We start from the raw sequence: 23,862 nt of genomic DNA, 5'->3' as shown, positions 1-23,862 counted from the left end.
CCACTTCACGTCTTCCCTAAGACTTTGACTATTACTCTAGCGAGTATTTCCATCCTTTTCCCACTGTATTGATTAAGTCTCCTTAAATCATCTATATCTTGGAATGTTTCTTGAACGTCCAATTCACCAAAATTTCGCATATGCGTTTCTCTGCTCAGTGAAATTCCATTTCTCCAAAAATCATTATTGTTTATTTTCTGAAACAAATGATTTAATCAGTCATTTTCACACAAGTTTTTGATCTGTAATTTGTTCTCTTTCTTCATGAAGGAGGCAGATATAGGACTAGGCCCTTATAGCTTCAACCCAAGTCGCATTGAAGCGGTGGACTTCACGTGGCCAGTCGTCATAGAAAACACACGAATCATTGCTGGTCGTGGGCGACCAGAGGTGGACCCGTGGGGCTTTCTGCTGCCCCTCGCGCCCCTGGTGTGGGCGGCCATCTTGACGGCGCTGCTGCTGGTGCCTGCAGCTGTGGTCCTGTTATCGTCATGCGCTCTTCAAGGATATGGGGACCAGAGAACATGGATGAAAAATACCTTTCAGTTCATCCGGATTCTATTTCAACAAGGTAAATAAATATATAGATGAGACCCTTCTTGCAAGTCGGTTCGAAGTAGATAAGAGATGAACTTTCGCTGGTGCGAGTGATAGTACTTGAACCGCCTCAGAAACAAGCCATACAGGCAAGTGTTTTGATAATGAGTCAATATATTGACTGAAGAACTGTAAGGAAGCTGGAACATTGATATTCATAAACCAACATTGATAGACCACATCTACGACAAAGAAAGCAAGTGTTGATAGTCATCAATACTACTTTCTGCTTCTAGACATCTTGCTGGCTGGCGAGTGTTGGTGGTGGGAGCGGCTGGTGTTGGGGGTGTGGATGATGGTGACGCTGGTGTTAACGCGGAGCTACTCCGGTAACCTTATGTCCCTTCTGGCCGTGAGACACATCCCACAACCTTACCAGAGCCTTAGGGACGTGCTGGACGACCCTTCCGTTACCATGATATGGCAGAGCAACTCTACCAATGCTTACTATTTTCGTGTAAGTTTATTTAAATCTTGTCGCCAGTTATTGTATAACCACCAGCCTACCACCATCCAGGTCTGGTCAACCACCATCCAGGTCTGGCCAGACACCGTCCAGGACTGGTCAACCACCATATCCAGTGGGAAGAAGATATCGTGGGGGAAACATTAACGAGGATACGGACCTAAACTACACACACCAGAGACCCAGCAATGCTTCGGGGCATCTGTGTTAACCTCTAGGTTAGAGTCCTGGCTGTTAGAGGGTATTATATGATCTATGAAAGTGCGCGTTCACAGGCATTATATTCGTGTTCATGTACCTCCGCTTTTGTACAGTAAGATTCTGTAAAAGCCTAGCTGCTGGGAATGTGAACCTACTGTGATTTAAACGAACTAAGCCCTGCTGCTAATGGACGTTACGAAGGTTATGCGATTACTTGTAATCGAATACTCATTTCCTTATTAGGGGTGATCATGGCCGAGTAGTTAGCGTTACTGAATACCATGCAAAAAGTCCTGGTTCGAGTCCTAGCTGTTGGAAGGTAATATTGTTATATGAGAGTGCCTGTTCATGCTATATTCTTACATTATCTATACTTTCGTGTAATAATCACGTCATAAGGGGAGATACAAGAGAGAAATATAAGTAAGTTTATCGATATACATCGAAGAGACGAAGCTAGGACGCTATTTGGTAAACATGTGATTGTCCAAAACATACAACAAGCGGACATAAACTTATCATTTTACAAATTTTATTAACAATAAAGTTATCTAATTTGTATAGACCATCATTAATATTAAGATTATAATTGTTTGTGTATTTAGTAATAGAAGATTCAATGAAATTTCTCTTGGTAATAGAGATAGAGTTAATAAATGAGATGGCATTACTCCAGTCAATACAATGATCATAGTTTTTAACGTGATTAAACAAAGCATTTGATTCTTTTCCAGTTCTTATAATATATGATGCTTAAGTCTAACAGAAATATCATTACCAGTCTCACCAACATAAAATTTGTCAAAATTTCCACAAGGCACTTTATAGATGCATCCAAGAGAATTTTCTGGTGAGTTCCTGATTAAGATATTCTTTATAGCATTAATGTTGCAAAGTCAACATTTAAATTAAAGGATTTAAGCAACACTGGAAGTAAAGTAAAATCATTATCAAAAGGGAGAACTAAAAGATTCTTGGTGTCAATGGGAGGTTTGGGCTCAACTTTATAAAAACTCAACATCAATAAAATCTTAACTTCAGATAAGTGATAATTCAACTCTGTCATGTTGAGATGAGTAATAATGGATATATGAATATACGTTGGAGGGTTTTCTGTAAATATTAAACTTAAACTTCTTTTCTTGCCTATGGATTATGCAATCTAATAATGGTAACATACCATTATTTTCATTTTCTACATTAAATTTGATGGAAGGTACTAAATTGTTAAGTAAGGGGAGAAAAATTTGTAGATTTTCATTTGTTGGCCAAACACAAAGAACATCATTTACATACCATAACCAAATTCCATTAGCAGGTAAAATGATCTTTAGTAATTTTGTTTTGTTTCTTGCGTCTCCACAGAAGATGTGATTATTACACGAAAATGTACTTGGGAACTTATCGTGTTTCATTTTCAGAGTCGACTCATAGGATTATATATATATTCATATATATATATATATATATATATATATATATATATATATATATATATATATATATATATATATATATATATATATTCATATATATGTATATATATATATATATATATATATATATATATATATATATATATATATATACGAATAAAGTGTATATGAACGCGCACCTTCATAGAACATACAAAGGTCCAACAAACAGGATCGAACCTGGGACCCATTGTGCAAGAGGCAGGCATGCTAACCGCTAGGCTAAGGTACTGTATAATAGGAAACAACTATTCGAAATACTAAGTACTCGAATACCCTTCGTCTCACAATGGTGAGCAACGGGGTCTATCGGTTGTTTCCGAACAGAACACATAGCCAGCTGATAGCGTTCTACCGAACCTGACTGTACAACGCGAAGTTATATGAATACGAATAAAGTGTATATGAACGCGCACCTTCATAGAACATACAAAGCTCCAACAGCCAGGATCGAACCTGGGAACCCTTGTGCAAGAGGCAGGCATGCTAACCGCTAGGCTAAGGGACTGTATAATATGAAACAACTATTCGAAATACTAAGTACTCGAATACCCTTCGTCTCACAATGGTGAGCAACGGGATCTATCGGTTGTTTCCGAACAGAACACATAGCCAGCTGATAGCGTTTTACCGAACCTGACTGTACAACGCGTAGTTATATGAATACGAATAAAGTGTATATGAACGCGCACCTTCATAGAAACAACCGATAGACCCCGTTGCTCACCAGTGTGAGACGAAGGGTGTTCGAATACTTAGCATTTCGAATAGTTGTTTCCTATTATACAGTCCCTTATCCTAGCGGTTAGCATGCCTGCCTCTTGCACAAGGGGTCCCAGGTTCGATCCTAGCTGTTAGAGCTTTGTATGATATATATATATATATATATATATATATATATATATATATATATATATATATATATATATATATATATATATATATGTAAATATATATATCTATATATATCTATATATATATATATATATATATATATATATATATATATATATATATATATATATATATATATATATATATATATATATATACATATGTTTATAAATATATGTATATAAATGTCAAGAGAAGGGTGCAAGAGGTGAAAAAGAGGGCAAATGAGAGTTGGGGTGAGAGAGTATCATTAAATTTTAGGGAGAATAAAAAGAAGTTCTGGAAGGAGGTAAATAAAGTGCGTAAGACAAGGGAGCAAATGGGAACTTCAGTGAAGGGCGCAAATGGGGAGGTGATAACAAGTAGTGGTGATGTGAGAAGGAGATGGAGTGAGTATTTTGAAGGTCTGTTGAATGTGTTTGATGATAGAGTGGCAAATATAGGGTGTTTTGGTCGAGGTGGTGTGCAAAGTGAGAGGGTTAGGGAAAATGATTTGGTAAACAGAGAAGAGGTAGTAAAAGCTTTGCGGAAGATGAAAGCCGGCAAGTGAAGTGGAATTTATTAAAAAAGGGTTGACTGTATTATTGACTGGTTGGTAAGGTTATTTAATGTATGTATGACTCATGGTGAGGTGCCTGAGGATTGGCGGAATACGTGCATAGTGCCATTGTACAAACGCAAAGGGGATAAGATTGAGTGCTCAAATTACAAAGGTATAAGTTTGTTGAGTATTCCTGGTAAATCATATGGGAGGGTATTGATTGAAAGGGTGAAGGCATGTACAGAGCATCAGATTGGTGAAGAGCAGTGTGGTTTCAGAAGTGGTAGAGGATGTGTGGATCAGGTGTTTGCTTTGAAGAATGTATGTGAGAAATACTTAGAAAAGCAAATGGATTTGTATGTAGCATTTATGGATCTGGAGAAGGCATATGATAGAGTTGATAGAGATGCTCTGTGGAAGGTATTAAGAATATTTGGTGTGGGAGGCAAGCTGTTAGAAGCAGTGAAAAGTTTTTATCGAGGATGTAAGGCATGTATACGTGTAGGAAGAGAGGAAAGTGATTGGTTCTCAGTGAATGTAGGTTTGCGGTAGGGATGTGTGATGTCTCCATGGTTCTTTAATTTGTTTATGGATGGGGTTGTCAGGGAGGTGAATGCAAGAGTTTTGGAAAGAGGCGCAAGTATGAAGTCTGTTGTGGATGAGAGACCTTGGGAAGTGAGTCAGTTGTTGTTCGCTGATGATACAGCGCTGGTGGCTGATTCATGTGAGAAACTGCAGAAGCTGGTGACTGAGTTTGGTAAAGTGTGTGAAGAAGAAAGTTAAGAGCAAATGTGAATAAGAGCAAGGTTATTAGGTACAGTAGGGTTGAGGGTCAAGTCAATTGGGAGGTAAGTTTGAATGGAGAAAAACTGGAGGAAGTAAAGTGTTTTAGATATCTGGGAGTGGATCTGGCAGCGGATGGAACCATGGAAGCGGAAGTGTATCATAGGGTGGGGGAGGGGGCGAAAATCCTGGGAGCCTTGAAGAATGTGTGGAAGTCGAGAACATTATCTCGGAAAGCAAAAATGGGTATGTTTGAAGGAATAGTGGTTCCAACAATGTTGTATGGTTGCGAGGCGTGGGCTATGGATAGAGTTGTGCGCAGGAGGATGGATGTGCTGGAAATGAGATGTTTGAGGACAATGTGTGGTGTGAGGTGGTTTGATCGAGTGAGTAACGTAAGGGTAAGAGAGATGTGTGGAAATAAAAAGAGCGTGGTTGAGAGAGCAGAAGAGGGTGTTTTGAAGTGGTTTGGGCACATGGAGAGGATGAGTGAGGAAAGATTTACCAAAAGGATATATGTGTCGAAGGTGGAGGGAACAAGGAGAAGAGGGAGACCAAATTGGAGGTGGAAAGATGGAGTGAAAAAGATTTTGTGTGATCGGGGCCTGAACATGCAGGAGGGTGAAATGAGGGCAAGGAATATAGTGAATTGGAGCGATGTGGTATACCGGGGTTGACGTGCTGTCAGTGGATTGAAGCAGGGCATGTGAAGCGTCTGGAGTAAACCATGGAAAGCTGTGTAGGTATGTATATTTGCGTGTGTGGACGTATGTATATACATGGGTATGGGGGGGAGTTGGGCCATTTCTTTCGTCTGTTTCCTTGCGCTACCTCGCAAACGCGGGAGACGGCGACAAAGTATAAATATATATATATATATATACTTATATATATATATATATATATATATATATATATATATATATATATATATATATATATATATATATATATATATATATATATATATATATATACATATGGATTTGTATGTAGCGTTTATGGATGTGGAGAAGGCATGTGATAGAGTTGATAAAGATGCTCTGTGGAAGGTATTAAGAATATATGGTGTGGGAGGCAAGTCGTTAGAAGCAGTGAAAAGTTTTTATCGAGGATGTAAGGCATGTGTACGTGTAGGAAGAGAGGAAAGTGATTGGTTCTCAGTGAATGTAGGTTTGCGGCAGGGGTGTGTAATGTCTCCACGGTTGTTTAATTTGTTTATGGATGGGGTTGTTAGGGGAGTGAATGCAAGAGTTTTGGAAAGAGGGGCAAGTATGCAGTCTGTTGTGGATGAAAGAGCTTGGGAAGTGAGTCAGATGTTGTTCGCTGATGATACCACTTCTGAAACCAAACTGCTCTTCCCCAATCTGATGCTATGTACACGCCTTTCCCCTATCAATCAATACCCTCCAATATAATTTCCCAGGAATACTCAACAAACGTATACCTCTGTAATTTGAGCACTCAACTTTGTCCTCTTTGCCTTTGTACAATGGCATTATGCAAGCATTCCGCCAATCCTCAGGCACCTCACCATGAAGCATACATACATTAAATAACCTTACCAACCAGTCAACAATATAGTCACCCACTTTTTTAAGAAATTCCACTGCAATACCATGTAATTACCATGTAATCCAATAACGCTTACTGGCTATCGCTCTTACTTAAATACGTATACTTATGTATATCTCGCATTTAATACCAGGTATTCCCAGACACCAGTCCTTTTTCAGCACATAAATCTACAAGCTCTTCACCTTTTCCATTTACAACACCGAACACCCCATGTATACCAATTATTCCCTCAACTACCACATTACTCACCTTTGCATTCAAATCACCCTTCACTATAACCTGGTCTTGTGCATCAAAACAAAGAACAGACTCATTCAGCTGCTCCCAAAACACTTGCCTCTCATGATTTTTCTTCTCATGCCCAGGTGCATATACACCAATAATCACCCATCTCTCTCCACCAACTTTCAGTTTTACCCATATCAATCTAGAATTTACTTTCTTACACTCTATCACATACTCCCAAATATCCTGTTTTGCTCTTGTCCTCTCACTAACCCCTGACTTTACTCCCAAGACATTCCCAAACCACTCTTCCCCTTTACCCTTGAGCTTCGTTTCACTCAGAGCCAAAACATCCAGGTTCCATTCCTCAAACTTACTACCTATCTCTCCTTTTTTCTACTATTGGTTACATCCACACACATTTAGACACCCCAATCTGAGCCTTAAAGGAGGATGAACACTCCCCGCGAGACTCCTTCTTCTGTTTCTACTTTTAGAAAGTTAAAATACAAGGAGGGGAAGGTTTTTGTTCCCCCGCTCCCGTCCCCTCTAGTCGTTTTCTACGACACGTGAGGAATGCGTGGGAAGTATTCTTTCTCCCCTATCCTCAGGGATGTCTAAATGTGTGTGGATGTAACCAATATGAGAAAAAAAGGAGAGATAGGTAGTATGTTTGAGGAAAGGAGCCTGGATGTTTTGGCTCTGAGTGAAACGAAGCTCAAGGGTAAAGGGGAAGAGTGGTTTGGGAATGTCTAGGGAGTAAAGTAAGGGTCAGCGAGAGGACAAGAGAAATTGAAGCAGTAGCACTTCTCCTGAAAAAGGAGTTGTGGGAGTATGTGATAGAGTGTAAGAAAGGAAATTCTAGATTGATTTGGGTAGAACTGAAAGTTGATGGAGAGAGATGGGTGATTATTGGTGCATATGCACCTGTCCTTGAGAGGAAAGATCATGAGAGGCAAGTGTTTTGGGAGCAGCTGAATGAGTGTGTTAGTGGTTTTGATGAACAAGACCGCGTTATAGTGATGGGTGATTTGAATGCAAAGGTGATTAATGTGGCAGTGTCGGGAATAATTGGTATGCATGGTGTGTTCAGTGTTGTAAATGGAAATGGCGAAGAGCTTGTAGATTTATGTGCTGAAAAAGAACTAGTGATTGGGAATACTTAGTTTAAAAAGCGAGATATACATAACTTTACGTATGTAAGTAGGAGACATGGCCCGAGAGCATTATAGGGTTGCGTGTTTATTGATAGGCGCGAGAATGTGATACTTTTGGATGTTAATGTGCTGAGAGGTGCAACTGGAGGGATGTCTGATCATTATATTGTGGAGGCGAAGGTGAAGATTTGTAGGGGTTTTCAGAAAGGAAGAGAGAATGTTGGGGTGAAGAGAGTGGTGAGAGTAAGTGAGCTTGGGAAGGAGACTCGTGTGAGGAAGTACCAAGAGAGAGTGAGCTCAGAATGGAAAAAGGTGAGAACAAAGGAGGTAAGGGGAGTGGGGGAGGAATGGGATGTGTTTAGGGAAGCAGTGATGGATTGCGCAAAAGATGCTTGTGGCATGAGAAGCGTGGGAGGTGTGTTGATTAGAAACGATAGTGAGTGGTGGGATGAAGAAGTATGATTATTAGTGAAGGAGAAGAGAGAGGCATTTGGACGATTTTTGCAGTGAAAAAATGCAAATGAGTGTGAGATGTATAAAAGAAAGAGGCAGGAAGTAAAGAGAAAGGTGCTAGAGGTCAAAAAGAGGGCAAAAGAAAGTTGGGGTGAGAGAGTATCATTAGATTTTAGGGAGAATAAAAAAATGTCTTGGAAGGAGGTAAATAAAGTGCATAAGACAAGGGAGCAAATGGGAACTTCAGTGAAGAGAGCTATTGAGGAGGTGATAATAAGTAGTGGTGATGTGAGAAGGTGATGGAGTGAGAATTTTGAAGGTTTGTTGAATGTGTTTGATGATAGAGTGGCCAGATATAGGGTGTTTTGGTCGAGGTGGTGTGCAAAGTGAGAGGGTTAGGGAAAATGATTTGATAAACAGAAAAGAGGTAGTAAAAGCTTTGCGGAAGATGAAACCCGGCAAGGCAGCAGGTTTGGATGGTATTGCAGTGGAATTTATTAAAAAAGGGGGTGACTGTATTGTTGACTGGTTGGTAAGGTTACTTAATGTATGTATGATTAATGGTGAGGTGCCTGAGGGCTTGGCGAAATGCTTGTATAGTGCCATTGTCCAAAGGTAAAGGGGATAAGAGTGAGTGCTCAAATTACAGAGGTATAAGTTTGTTGAGTATTCCTGATAAATTATATGGGAGGGTATTGATTGAGATGGTGAAGTCATGTACAGAGCATCAGATTGCGGAAGAGCAGTGTGGTTTCAGAGGTGGTGGAGGATGTGTGGATCAGGTGTTTGCTTTGAAGAATGTATGTGAGAAATACTTAGAAAAGCGAGTAGATTTGTATGTAGCATTTATGGATTCGGAGAATTCATATGATAGAGTTGATAAAGATGCTCTGTGGAAGGTATTAAGATTATATCGTGTGGGAGGAAAGTTGTTAGAAGCAATGAAAAGTTCTTATCGAGGATGTAAGGCATGTGTACGTGTAGGAATAGAGGAAAGTGATTGGTTCTCAGTGAATGTAGGTTTGCGGCAGGGGTGTGTGATGTCTCGATGGTTGTTTAATTTGTTTATGGATGGGGCTGTCAGGGAGGTGAATGCAAGAGTTTTTGAAAGAGGGTCAAGGATGCAGTCTGTTCTTGATGAGAGAGCTTGGGAGGTGAATCAGTTGTTGTTCGCTGATGATACAGCGCTGGTGGCTGATTCATGCAAAAGCGTGTGACTAAGTCTGGTAAAGTGTGTGAAAAAAGAAAGTTAAGAGTAAATGTGAATAAGAGCAAGGTTATTAGTTATAGTAGGGTTGAGGGTCAATTCAATTTGGAGGTAAGTTTGAATGGCTTGAGGAAATAAACTTGAGGAAATAAAGTGTTTTAGATATCTGGGAGTGGATATGGCAACGGTTGGAACCATGGAAGTGGAAGTGAATCATAGGGTGGGGGAGGGGGCAAAAATTCCTGGAGCCTTGAAGAATGTTTGGAATTCGAGAACATTATCTTGGAAAGCAAAAATGGGTATTTTTGAAGGAATAGTCTTTCCAACAATGTTGTATGGGTGCGAGGCGTAGTCTATGGATAGAGTTGTGCGCAGGAGGGTGGATGTGCTGGAAATGAGATGTTTGAGGACAATATATGGTGTGAGGTGGTTTGATCGAGTGAGTACAGTAGGGGTAAAAGAGATATGTGGAGATAAAAAGAGTGTGGTTGAGAGAACAAACGAGGGTGTTTTGAAATGGTTTAGTCACATGGAGTGAATGAGTGATAAAAGATTGACCAAGAGGAAATATATGTCAGAGGTGGAGGGAACGAGAAGTGGCAGACCAAATTGGAGGTGGAACGATTGAGTGAAAAAGATTTTGAGTGATCGTGGCCTGAACATGCAGGAGGGTGAAAGGCGTTCAAGGAAAAGAGTGAATTTGAACGATGTGGAATACAGGGGATTGAACCAGGGCATGTGAAGCGTCTGGGGTAAACCATCGAAAGTTCTGTGGGGCCTGGATGTGGAAAGGGAGCTGTGGTTTCAGTGCATTATTACACTACAGCTAGACACTGAGTGTGAACGAATGGGGCCTTTGTTGTCATTTCCTGGCGCCACCTCGCACACATGAGGGGGAAGGGGGCTGTTATTCCATGTGTGACGAGGTGGTGATGGAAACAGATAAAGGCAGACAGTATGATTTATGTACATTTGTGTATATGTATATGTCTTTGTGTGCATATATATATGTACATTGAGATGTATAGGCATGTAGATTTGTATGTGTGGACTTGTATGTATATACATGTGTATGTGGGTGGGTTGGGCCATTCTTTCGTCTGTTTTCTTGCGTTACCTCGCTAACGCGGGAGACAGCGACAAAGTAAAATAAATAGAAAAAAAAATACATATATATATATATATATATATATATATATATATATATATATATATATATATATATATATATATATATATATATATATATAGGTAGTGGGTTTGAGATAAGGAACCTGGATGGTTTGGCTCTGAGTGAAAAGAAGCTAAAGGGTAAAGGGGAAGAGTGGTTTGTGAATGTCTTGGTAGTAAAGTCAGGGGTTAGTGAGAGGACAAAAGCAAGGGAAGGAGTAGCACTACTCCTGAAACAAGAGTTGTAGGAGTATGTGATAGATTGTAAGAAAGTAAACTCTAGATTGATATGGGTAAAACTGAAAGTTGATGGAGAGAGATTCGGTGATTATTGGTGAATATGCACTTAGGGATGAGAAGAAAGATCATGAGAGGCAAGTGTTTTGGGAGCAGCTGAATGAGGGTGATAATGGTTTTGAAGCACAAGACCGGGTTATAGTGATGGGTGATTTCAATGCAAAAGTGAGTAATGTGGCAGTTGAGGGAATTATTGGTATACATGGGGTGTTCAGTGTTGTAAATGGAAATGGTGAAGAGCTTGTAGATTTATGTGCTGAAACAGGACTGGTGATTGGGAATACCTGGTTTAAAAAGCGAGATATACATAACTATACGTATGTAAGTAGAAGAGATGCCCAGAGAGCGTTATTGGATTAAGTGTTAACTGATAGGCGCGCGAAAGATAGACTTTTGGATGTTAATGTGCTGAGAGGTGCAACTGGAGGGATGTCTGATCATTATATTGTGGAGGCGCAGGTGAAGATTTGTATGGCTTTTCAGAAAAGAAGAGAGAATGTTTGGGTGAAGAGAGTGGTGAGAGTAAGTGAGCTTGGGAAGGAGACTCGTGTGAGGAAGTACCAGGAGAGAGTGAGTACAGAATGGAAAAAGATGAGAACAAAGGAGGTTAGGGGAGTGGGGGAGGAATGGGATGTGTTTAGGGAAGCAGTGATGGCTTGCGCAAAAGATGCTTGTGGCGTGAGAAGCGTGGGAGGTGGGTTGATTAGAAACGGTAATGAGTGGTGGGATGAAGAAGTATGATTATTAGTGAAAGAGAAGAGAGAGGCATTTGGACGATTTTTGCAGTGAAAAAATGCAAATGAGTGCGAGATATGTAAAAGAAAGAGGCAAGAGGGAAAGAGAGAGGCGCAAGAGGTGAGAAAGAGGGCAAAAGAAAGTTGGGGTGAGAGAGTATCATTAAATTTTAGGGAGAATAAAAAGATGTTTTGGAAGGAGGTAAATAAAGTGCATAAGACAAGGGAGCAAATGGGAACTTCAGTGAAGGGAGCTAATGGGGAGGTGATAACAAATAGTGGTGATGTGAGAAGGAGATGGAGTGAAAATTTTGAAGATTTGTTGAATGTGTTTGATGATAGAGTGGCAGATATAGGGTGTTTTGCTCGAGGTGGTGTGCAAAGTGAAAGGGTTAGGGAAAATGATTTGGTAAACAGAGAAGAGGTAGTAAAAGCTTTGCGGAAGATGAAAGTCGGCAAGGCAGCATGTTTGGATGGTATTGCAGTGGAATTTATTGAAAAAGGGGGTGACTGTATTGTTGACTGGTTGGTAAGGTTACTTAATGTATGTATGATTCATGTTGAGGTGCCTGATGATTGGCGGAATTCTTGCATAGTGCCATTGTCCAAAGGCAAAGGGGTTAAGAGTGAGTGCTCAAATTACAGAAGTATAAGTTTGTTGAGTATTCTTGATAAATTATATGGGAGGGTATTGATTGACATGGTGAAGTCATGTACAGAGAATCAGATTGCGGAAGAGCAGTGTGGTTTCAGAGGTGGTGGATGATGTGTGGATCAGGTGTTTGCTTTGAAGAATGTATGTGAGAAATACTTAGAAAAGCAAATGGATTTGTATGTAGCATTTATGGATCTGGAGAAGGCATATGATAGAGTTGATAGAGATGCTCTGTGGAAGGTATTAAGATTATATGGTGTGGGAGGCAAGTTGTTAGAAGCAGTGAAAAGTTTTTATCGAGGATATAAGGCATGTGTGCGTGTAGGAAGAAAGGAAAGTGATTGGTTCTCAGTGAATGTAGGTTTGCGGCAGTGGTGTGTGATGTCTCCATGGTTGTTTAATTTGTTTATGGATGAGGCTGTCAGGAAGGTGAATGCAAGAGTTTTTGAAGGAGGGGCAAGTATGCAGTTTGTTCCTGATGAGAGAGTTTGGGAGGTGAGTCAGTTGTTGTTCGCTGATAATACAGCGCTAGTGGCTGATTCATGTGAGAAACTGCAGAAGCGTGTGACTGAGTCTGGTTCAGTGTGAAAGAAGAAAGTTAAGAGTAAATGTGAATAAGAGCAAGGTACAGTAGGGTTGAGGGTCAAGTCAACTGGGAGGTAAGTTTGAATGGAGAAAAACTGGAGGAAATAAAGTGTTTTAGATATCTGGGAGTTATTCTTGCAATGGATGGAACCATGGAAGTGGAAGTGATCATAGGGTGGGGGAGAGGGCAAAAATTCTGGGAGCCTTGATGAAATGTTTGGAATTCGAGAACATTATCTTGGAAAGCAAAAATGGGTATTTTTGAAGGAATAGTGTTTCCAACAATATTGTATGGCTGCGAGGCGTAGGCTATGGATAGAATTGTGCGCAGGAGGGTGGATGTTCTGGAAATGAGATGTTTGAGGACAATATATGGTGTGAGGTGGTTTGATCGAGTGAGTACAGTAGGGGTAAGAGAGATATGTGGAGATAAAAAGAGTGTGGTTGAGAGAACAAAAGAGGGTGTTTTGAAAAGGTTTAGTCACATGGAGAGAATGAGTGAGGAAAGATTGACCAAGAGGATGTATATGTCAGAGGTGGAGGGAACGAGAAAGTGGGAGACCAAATTGGAGGTGGAAAGATGGAGTGAAAAAGATTTTGAATGATCGGGGCCTGAACATGCAGGAGGGTGAAAAGCGTGCAAGGAATAGAGTGAATTGGAACGATATGGTATACAGGGGATTGAACCAGGGCATGTGAAGCGTCTGGGGTAAACCATCGAAAGTTCTGTGGGGCCTGGATGTGGAAAGGGAGCTGTGGTTTCAGTGCATTATTACATGACAGCTAGAGACTGAGTGTGAACGAATGGGAACTTTGTTGTCATTTCCTAGGGCTACCTCGCACACATGAGGAGGGAGGGGGCTGTTACTCCATGTGTGACGAGGTGTCGATAGAATTAAATAAGGGCAGACAGTATGAATTATGTACATTTGTATATATGTATATAACTGTGTGTGTATATATATATATGTACATTGAGATGTATAGGTATGTAGATTTGTATGTGTGGACTTGTATGTATAAACATGTGTATGTGGGTGGGTTGGGCCATTCTTTCGTCTGTTTCCTTGCGTTACCTCGTTAACGCGGGAGACAGCGACATAGTAAAATAAATAAAAAAAAAAAAAAAAATATATATATATATATATATATATATATATATATATATATATATATATATATATATATATATATATATATATATATATATATATATATATATATATATATATATATATATATATATATATATATATATATATATATTATATATATAGGTAGTATGCTTGAGGAAAGGAACCTGGATGTTTTGGCTCTGAGTGAAGTGAAGCTAAAGGGTAAAGGGGAAGAGTGATTTGTGAATGTCTTGGTAGTAAAGTCAGGGGTTAGTGAGAGTACAAAAGCAAGTGAAGGAGTAGCACTACTCCTGAAACAGGAGTTGTGGGAGTATGTGATAGATTGTAAAAAAGTAAACTTTAGATTGATATGGGTAAAACTGAAAGTTGATGGAGAGAGATGGGTGATTATTGGTGCATATGCACTTGGGGATGAGAAGAAAGATCATGAGAGGCAAGTGTTTTGGGACCAGCTGAATGAGTGTGCTAGTGGTTTTAATGCACAAGACCGGATTATAGTGATGGGTGATTTGAATGCAAAGGTGAGTAATGTGGCAGTTGAGGGAATAATTGGTACACATGCGGTGTTCAGTGTTGTAAATGGAAATGGTGAAGAGCATGTAGATTTATGTGCTGAAAAAGGAATGGTGATTGGGAATACCAGGTTTAAAAAGAGAGATATACATAAGTATACGTATGTAAGTAAAAGAGATGGCCAGAGAGCGTTATTGGATTAAGTGTTAACTGATAGGCGCGCGAAAGATAGACTTTTGGATGTTAATGTGCTGAGAGGTGCAACTGGAGGGATGTCTGATCATTATCTTGTGGAGGCGAAGGTGAAGATTTGTATGGGTTTTCAAAAAAGAAGAGGGAATGTTGGGGTGAAGAGAGTGGTGAGAGTAAGTGAGTTTGGGAAGGAGGCTTGTGTGAGGAAGTACCAGGAGAGACTGAGTACAGAATGTAGAAAGGTGAGAACAAACGATGTAAGGGGAGTTGGGGGGGGGGGGATGGGATGTATTTAGGGAATCAGTGATGGCTTGCGCAAAAAATGATTGTGGCATGAGAAGCGTGGGAGGTGAGTTGATTAGAAAGGGTAGTGAGTGGTGGGATGAAGAAGTAAGATTACTAGTGAAAGAGGAGAGAGAGGCATTTGGACGATTTTTGCAGTGAAAAAATGCGAATGAGTGCGAGATGTATAAAAGAAAGAGGCAGCAGGTCAAGATAAAGGTGCAAGAGGTGAAAAAGAGGGCAAATGAGAGCTGGGGTGAGAGAGTATCATTCAATTTTAGGGAGAATAAAAAGGTGTTTTGAAGGAGGTAAATAAAGTGCATAAGGCAAGGGAGCAAATGGGAACTTCATTGAAGGGAGCTAATGGGGAGGTAATAATAAGTAATGGTGACGTGAGAAGGAGATGGAGTGAGTATTTTGAAGGTTTGTTGAATGTGTTTGATGATACAGTGGCAGATATAGGGTGTTTTGGTCGAGGTGGTGTGCAAAGTGGGAGAGTTAAGGACAATGATTTGGTAAACAGGGAACAGGTAGTAAAACCTTTTCGGAAGATGAAAGCCGGCAAGGCAGCAGGTTTGGATGGTATTGTAGTGGAATTTATTAAAAAAGGTGGTGATTGTATTGTTTACTGGTTGGTAAGGTTATTTAATGTATGTATGATTCATGGTGAGGTTCCTGAGGATTGGCGGAATGCCTGCATAGTGCCATTGTACAAATGGAAAGGGGATAAGAGTGAGTGCTCAAATTGCAGAGGTGTAATTTTGTTGAGTATTCCTGGTAAACTTATGGGAGGGTATTGATTGAGAAGGTGAAGGCATGTACAGAGCATCAGATTGGGGAAGAGAAGTGTGGTTTCAGAAATGGTAGAGAATGTGTGGACCAGGTGTTTGCTTTTAAGAATATATGTGAGAAATACTTAGAAAAGCAAATGGATTTGTATGTAGCATTTATGGATCTGGAGAAGGCATATGATAGTGTTGATAGAGATGCTCTGTGGGAGGTATTAAGAATATATGGTGTGGGAGGCAAGTTGTTAGAATCAGTGAAAAGTTTTTATCGAGGATGTAAGACATGTGTACGTGTAGGAGGAGAGGAAAGTGATTGGTTCTCAGTGAATGTAAGTTTGCGGCAGGGGTGTGTGATGTCTCCATGGTTGTTTGACTTGGTTATGGATGGGGTTGTTAGTTAGGTCAATGCATGAGTTTTGGAAAGAGGGGCAAGTATGAAGTCTGTTGTGGATGAGAGAGCTTGGGAAGTGAGTCAGTTGTTGTTCGCTGACGATACAGCGCTGGTGGCTGATTCATATGAGAAACTTCAGTAGCTGGTGACTGAGTTTGTTAAAGTCTGTGAAAGAAGAAACTTAGGAGTAAATGTGAATAACAGCAAGATTATTAGGTACAGCAGGGTTGAGGGTCAAGTCAATTGTGAGGTAAGTTTGAATGGAGAAAAACTAGAAGAAGTAAAGTAGTTTAGATATCTGGGAATGGATCTGGCAGCGGATGGAACCATTGAAACCGAAGTAAATCATAGGGTAGGGAAGGGGAGGAAAATTCTGGAAGCCTTGAAGAATGTTTGAAGTCGAGAACATTATCTCGGAGAGCAAAAATGGGTGTGTTTGAAGGAATAGTGGTTACAACAATGTTGTATGGTTGCAAGCAGTGGGCTGTGGATAAAGTTGTGCGCAGGAGGGTGTATGTGCTGGAAATGAGATGTTTGACGTCAATATGCGGTGTGACGTGGTTTGATCGAGAAAGTAATAATAGGGTAAGAGGGATATGTGGAAATAAAAAGAGTGTGGTTGAGAGAGCAGAAGAGGGTGTTTTGAAATGGTTTAGTCACATGGAGAGAATGAGTGAGGAAAGATTGACCAAGACGAGATATGTGTCAGAGGTGGAGGGAACGAGGAGAAGTGGTAGACCAAATTGGAGGTGGAAAGATGGAGTGAAAAAAATTTTGAGTGATCGGGGGCTGAACATGCAGGAGGGTGAAAGGAGTGCAAGGAATAGAGTGAATTGGAACGATACGATATACCGGGGTCGACGTGCTGTCAATGGATTGAACCAGGTTATATGAAGCGTTTACGGTAAACCACGGAAAGTTCTGTAGGGCCTGCATGTGGAACTGGAGCAGTGGTTTTAGTGCATTATTATATGACAGCTAGAGACTGAGTTTGAACGAATTGGGCCTTTGTTTTCTTTTCCTAGCGCTACCTCGCACACATGAGGGTGGAGGGGGATGTTATTCCATGTGTGGCGAGGTGGCAATGGGAACAAATAAAGGCAGACAGTATGAATTATTGTACATTTGTATATATGTATATAACTGTGTGGTATATATATATTGTACATTGAGATTATAGTATATAGATTTGTTGTGTGGACTGTATGTATAACATGTGTATGTGGGTGGGTTGGCCATTCTTTCGTCTGTTTCCTTGCGTTACCTCGTTAACGCGGGAGACAGCGACATAGTAAAATAAATAAAAAAAAAAAAAAAATATATATATATATATATATATATATATATATATATATTATATATATAATATATATTATATATTATATATATATATATATATATATATATATATATATATATATATATATATATATATATATATATATATAATATATATTTATATATATAGGTAGTATGCTTGAGGAAAGGAACCTGGATTGTTTTGGCTCTGAGTGAAGTGAAGCTAAAGGGTAAAGGGGAAGAGTGATTTGTGAATGTCTTGGTAGTAAAGTCAGGGGTTAGTGAGAGTACAAAAGCAAGTGAAGGAGTAGCACTACTCCTGAAACAGGAGTTGTGGGAGTATGTGATAGTGTGTAAGTAAGTGCATTCTCGATTAATATGGGTAAAACTGAAAGTTGATGGAGAGAGATGGGTGATTATTGGTGGATATGCACTTGGGGATGAGAAGAAAGATCATGAGAGGCAAGTGTTTTGGGACCAGCTGAATGAGTGTGCTAGTGGTTTTAATGCACAAGACCGGATTATAGTGATGGGTGATTTGAATGCAAAGGTGAGTAATGTGGCAGTTGAGGGAATAATTGGTACACATGCGGTGTTCAGTGTTGTAAATGGAAATGGTGAAGAGCTTGTAGATTTATGTGCTGAAAAAGGAATGGCGATTGGGAATACCAGGTTTAAAAAGAGAGATATACATAAGTATACGTATGTAAGTAAAAGAGATGGCCAGAGAGCGTTATTGGATTAAGTGTTAACTGATAGGCGCGCGAAAGATAGACTTTTGGATGTTAATGTGCTGAGAGGTGCAACTGGAGGGATGTCTGATCATTATCTTGTGGAGGCGAAGGTGAAGATTTGTATGGGTTTTCAAAAAAGAAGAGGGAATGTTGGGGTGAAGAGAGTGGTGAGAGTAAGTGAGTTTGGGAAGGAGGCTTGTGTGAGGAAGTACCAGGAGAGACTGAGTACAGAATGTAGAAAGGTGAGAACAAACGATGTAAGGGGAGTTGGGGGGGGGGGATGGGATGTATTTAGGGAATCAGTGATGGCTTGCGCAAAAAATGATTGTGGCATGAGAAGCGTGGGAGGTGAGTTGATTAGAAAGGGTAGTGAGTGGTGGGATGAAGAAGTAAGATTACTAGTGAAAGAGGAGAGAGAGGCATTTGGACGATTTTTGCAGTGAAAAAATGCGAATGAGTGCGAGATGTATAAAAGAAAGAGGCAGCAGGTCAAGATAAAGGTGCAAGAGGTGAAAAAGAGGGCAAATGAGAGCTGGGGTGAGAGAGTATCATTCAATTTTAGGGAGAATAAAAAGGTGTTTTGAAGGAGGTAAATAAAGTGCATAAGGCAAGGGAGCAAATGGGAACTTCATTGAAGGGAGCTAATGGGGAGGTAATAATAAGTAATGGTGACGTGAGAAGGAGATGGAGTGAGTATTTTGAAGGTTTGTTGAATGTGTTTGATGATACAGTGGCAGATATAGGGTGTTTTGGTCGAGGTGGTGTGCAAAGTGGAGAGTTAAGGACAATGATTTGGTAAACAGGGAACAGGTAGTAAAACCTTTTCGGAAGATGAAAGCCGGCAAGGCAGCAGGTTTGGATGGTATTGTAGTGGAATTTATTAAAAAAGGTGGTGATTGTATTGTTTACTGGTTGGTAAGGTTATTTAATGTATGTATGATTCATGGTGAGGTTCCTGAGGATTGGCGGAATGCCTGCATAGTGCCATTGTACAAATGGAAAGGGGATAAGAGTAAGTGCTCAAATTGCAGAGGTGTAATTTTGTTGAGTATTCCTGGTAAACTTATGGGAGGGTATTGATTGAGAAGGTGAAGGCATGTACAGAGCATCAGATTGGGGAAGAGAAGTGTGGTTTCAGAAATGGTAGAGAATGTGTGGACCAGGTGTTTGCTTTGAAGAATATATGTGAGAAATACTTAGAAAAGCAAATGGATTTGTATGTAGCATTTATGGATCTGGAGAAGGCATATGATAGTGTTGATAGAGATGCTCTGTGGGAGGTATTAAGAATATATGGTGTGGGAGGCAAGTTGTTAGAATCAGTGAAAAGTTTTTATCGAGGATGTAAGACATGTGTACGTGTAGGAGGAGAGGAAAGTGATTGGTTCTCAGTGAATGTAAGTTTGCGGCAGGGGTGTGTGATGTCTCCATGGTTGTTTGACTTGGTTATGGATGGGGTTGTTAGTTAGGTCAATGCATGAGTTTTGGAAAGAGGGGCAAGTATGAAGTCTGTTGTGGATGAGAGAGCTTGGGAAGTGAGTCAGTTGTTGTTCGCTGACGATACAGCGCTGGTGGCTGATTCATATGAGAAACTTCAGTAGCTGGTGACTGAGTTTGTTAAAGTCTGTGAAAGAAGAAACTTAGGAGTAAATGTGAATAACAGCAAGATTATTAGGTACAGCAGGGTTGAGGGTCAAGTCAATTGGGAGGTAAGTTTGAATGGAGAAAAACTAGAAGAAGTAAAGTAGTTTAGATATCTGGGAGTGGATCTGGCAGCGGATGGAACCATTGAAACCGAAGTAAATCATAGGGTAGGGAAGGGGAGGAAAATTCTGGAAGCCTTGAAGAATGTTTGAAGTCGAGAACATTATCTCGGAGAGCAAAAATGGGTGTGTTTGAAGGAATAGTGGTTACAACAATGTTGTATGGTTGCAAGCAGTGGGCTGTGGATAAAGTTGTGCGCAGGAGGGTGGATGTGCTGGAAATGAGATGTTTGACGTCAATATGCGGTGTGACGTGGTTTGATCGAGAAAGTAATAATAGGGTAAGAGGGATGTGTGGAAATAAAAAGAGTGTGGTTGAGAGAGCAGAAGAGGGTGTTTTGAAATGGTTTGGTCACATGGAGAGAATGAGTGAGGAAAGATTGACCAAGACGAGATATGTGTCAGAGGTGGAGGGAACGAGGAGAAGTGGTAGACCAAATTGGAGGTGGAAAGATGAAGTGAAAAAGATTTTGAGTGATCGGGGGCTGAACATGCAGGAGGGTGAAAGGAGTGCAAGGAATAGAGTGAACTGGAACGATACGATATACCGGGGTCGACGTGCTGTCAAGGGATTGAACCAGGTTATATGAAGCGTTTACGGTAAACCACGGAAAGTTCTGTAGGGCCTGCATGTGGAACTGGAGCAGTGGTTTTAGTGCATTATTATATGACAGCTAGAGACTGAGTTTGAACGAATTGGGCCTTTGTTTTCTTTTCCTAGCGCTACCTCGCACACATGAGGGTGGAGGGGGATGTTATTCCATGTGTGGCGAGGTGGCAATGGGAACAAATAAAGGCACACAGTATGAATTATTTACATGTGTATATATGTATATGTCTGTGTGCGTATAAATGTGTGTACACTGAGATATATAAGTATATATATTTGCGTGTGTGGACATGTATGTATATACAATTTTGGCCTTACATCCTCGATAAAAACTTTTCACTGCTTCTAACAACTTGCCTCCCACACAATATATTCTTAAAAACTTCCACAGAGCATCTCTATCAACTCTATCATATGCCTTCTCCAGATCCATAAATACTACATACAGATCCACTTCTGAAACCACACTGCTCTTCCCCAATCTGATGCTCTGTACATGCCTTCACCCTCTCAATCAATACCCTCCCATATAATTTACCAGGAATACTCAGCAAACTTATACCTCTGTAATTTGAGCACTCTCTCTTATTCCCTTTGCCTTTGTACAATGGCACTATGCAAGCATTCCGCCAATCCTCAGGCACCTCACCATGAATCATACATAGATTATATAACCTTACCAACCATTCAACAATACAGTCACCCCCTTTTATTAATAAATTCCACTGCAATACCATCCAAACCTGCTGCCTTGCCGGCTTTCATCTTCCGTAAAGCTTTCACTACCTCTTCTCTATTTAAGAAATGATTTTCCCTAACCCTTTCACTTTGCACACAACCTCGACCAAGACCCCCCATATCTGCCACTAAATCATCAAACACATTCAACAAACCTTCAAAATACTCACTCCATCTCCTTCTCACATCACCACTACTTATTATCACCTCCCCATTAGCCCCCTTCACTGAAGTTCCCATTTCCTCCCTTGTCTTACGCACTTTATTTACCTCCTTCCAAAACACCTTTTTATTCTCCCTAAAATTTAATGATACTCTCTCACCCCAACTCTCATTTGCCCTCTTTTTCACCTCTTGCACCTTTCTCTTGACCTCCTGCCTCTTTGATTTATACCTCTCCCAATCATTTGCATTTTTTCCCTGCAAAAATCGTCCAATTGCCTCTCTCTTCTCTTTCACTAATAATCTTACTTCTTCAGCCCACCACTCACAACCTTTTCTAATCAACCCACCTCCCACGCTCCTTATGCCACAAGCATCTTTTGCGCAATACATCACTGATTCCCTAAATACATCCCATTCCTCCCCCACTCCCCTTACTTCCATTGTTCTCACCTTTTTCCATTCTGTACTCAGTCTCTCCTGGTACTTCCTCACACAAGTCTCCTTGCCAAGCTCACTTACTCTCACCAACCTCTTCACCCCAACATTCACTCTTCTTTTCTGAAAACCCATACAAATCTTCACATTAGCCTCCACAAGATAATGATCAGACATCCCTCCAGTTGCACCTCTCAGCATATTAACATCCAAAAGTCTCTCTTTCCCGCGCCTGTCAATTAACACGTAATCCAATAACGCTCTCTGGCCATCTTTCCTACTTACATACGTATACTTATGTATATCTCGCTTTTTAAAGCAAGTATTCCCAATCACCAGTCCTTTTCAGCACATAAATCTACAAGCTCTTCACCATTTCTATTAACAACACTGAACACCCCAGGTACACTAATTATTCCCTCAACTGCCACATTACTCACCTTTGCATTCAAATCACCCATCACTATAACCCGGTCTCGTGTATATATATATATATATATATATATATATATATATATATATATATATATATATATATATATATATATATATATATATATATATATATATATATGCGTGCATAGTACCATTGTACAATGGCAAAGGGGACAAGAGTGAGTGCTCAAATTACAGAGGTATAAGTTTGTTGAGTATTCCTAGTAAATTATATGGGAGGGTATTAATTGAGAGGGTGAAGGCATGTACAGAGCATCAGATTGGGGAAGAGCAGTGTGGTTTCATAAGTGGTAGAGGATGTGTGGATCAGGTGTTTGCTTTGAAGAATGTATGTGAGAAATGCTTAGAAAAGCAAATGGATTTGTATGTAGCATTTACGGATCTGGAGAAGGCATATGATAGAGTTAATAGAGATGCTCTGTGGAAGGTACTAAGAATATATGGTGTGGGAGGCAAGTTTTTAGAAGTAGTGAAAAGTTTTTATCGAGGATGTAAGGCATATGTACGTGTAGGAAGAGAGGAAAGTGATTGGTTCTGAATGAATGTAGGTTTGCGGCAGGGGTGTGTGATGTCTCCTTGGTTGTTTAATTTGTTTATGGTTTCTGTTGTTAGGGAGGTGAATGCAAGAGTTTTGGAAAGAGGGGCAAGTATGAAGTCTGTTGGGGATTAGAGAGCTTGGGAAGTGAGTCAGTTGTTGTTCGCTGATGATATAGCGCTGGTGGCTGATTCATGTGAAAAACTGCAGAAGCTGGTGACTGAGTTTCGTAAAGTGTGTGAAAGAAGAAAGTTAAGAGTAAATGTGAATAAGAGCAAGGTTATTAGGTACAGTAGGGTTGAGGGTCAAGTCAATTGGGAGGTGAGTTTGAATAGAGAAAAACTGGAGGAAGTAAAGTGTTTTAAATATCTGGAAGTGGTGCTGGCAGCGGATTGAACCATGGAAGCGGAAGTGGATCATATGGTGGGGGAGGGGGTGAAAATCCTGTGAGCCTTGAAGAATGTGAGGAAGTCGAGAACATTATCTCGGAAAGCAAAAATGGGTATGTTTAAGGAATAGTGGTTCCAAAAATGTTGTATGGTTGCGAGGCGTGGGCTATGGATAGAGTTGTGACCAGGAGGGTGGATGTGCTGGAAATGAGATGTCCGAGGACAATATGTGATGTGAGGTGGTTTGATCGAGTAAGTAATGTAAGGGTAAGATAGATGTGTGGAAATAAAAAGAGCGTGGTTGAGAGAGCAGAAGAGGGTGTTTTGAAATGGTTTTGGGACATGGAGAGAATGAGTGAGGAGAGATTGACCAAGAGGATATATGTGTCGGAGGTGGAGGGAAAGAGGAGAAGTGGGA

At 40.3% G+C, this 23,862-nt stretch overlaps 2 protein-coding genes across 2 annotated transcripts in view; both read left to right on the top strand.

Annotated features, from left to right (window-relative positions):
• LOC139763335 (glutamate receptor-like) overlaps positions 1-23,862 on the top strand; it is a 767,617-nt gene that overhangs the window by 667,098 nt on the left and 76,657 nt on the right. The window lies entirely within an intron of this gene.
• LOC139763384 (uncharacterized) lies at positions 265-1,513 on the top strand. The gene is made up of 3 exons (XM_071689397.1): positions 265-545; positions 919-1,054; positions 1,508-1,513. Exons 1-3 carry the CDS (start codon positions 265-267, stop codon positions 1,511-1,513), a joined length of 423 nt encoding a protein of 140 aa, XP_071545498.1.

The sequence above is a fragment of the Panulirus ornatus genome, chromosome 46 (assembly GCF_036320965.1).
Source record: "Panulirus ornatus isolate Po-2019 chromosome 46, ASM3632096v1, whole genome shotgun sequence".
NCBI lineage: Eukaryota > Metazoa > Arthropoda > Malacostraca > Decapoda > Palinuridae > Panulirus > Panulirus ornatus.
This window is presented reverse-complemented; position numbering and strand designations above follow the sequence as displayed.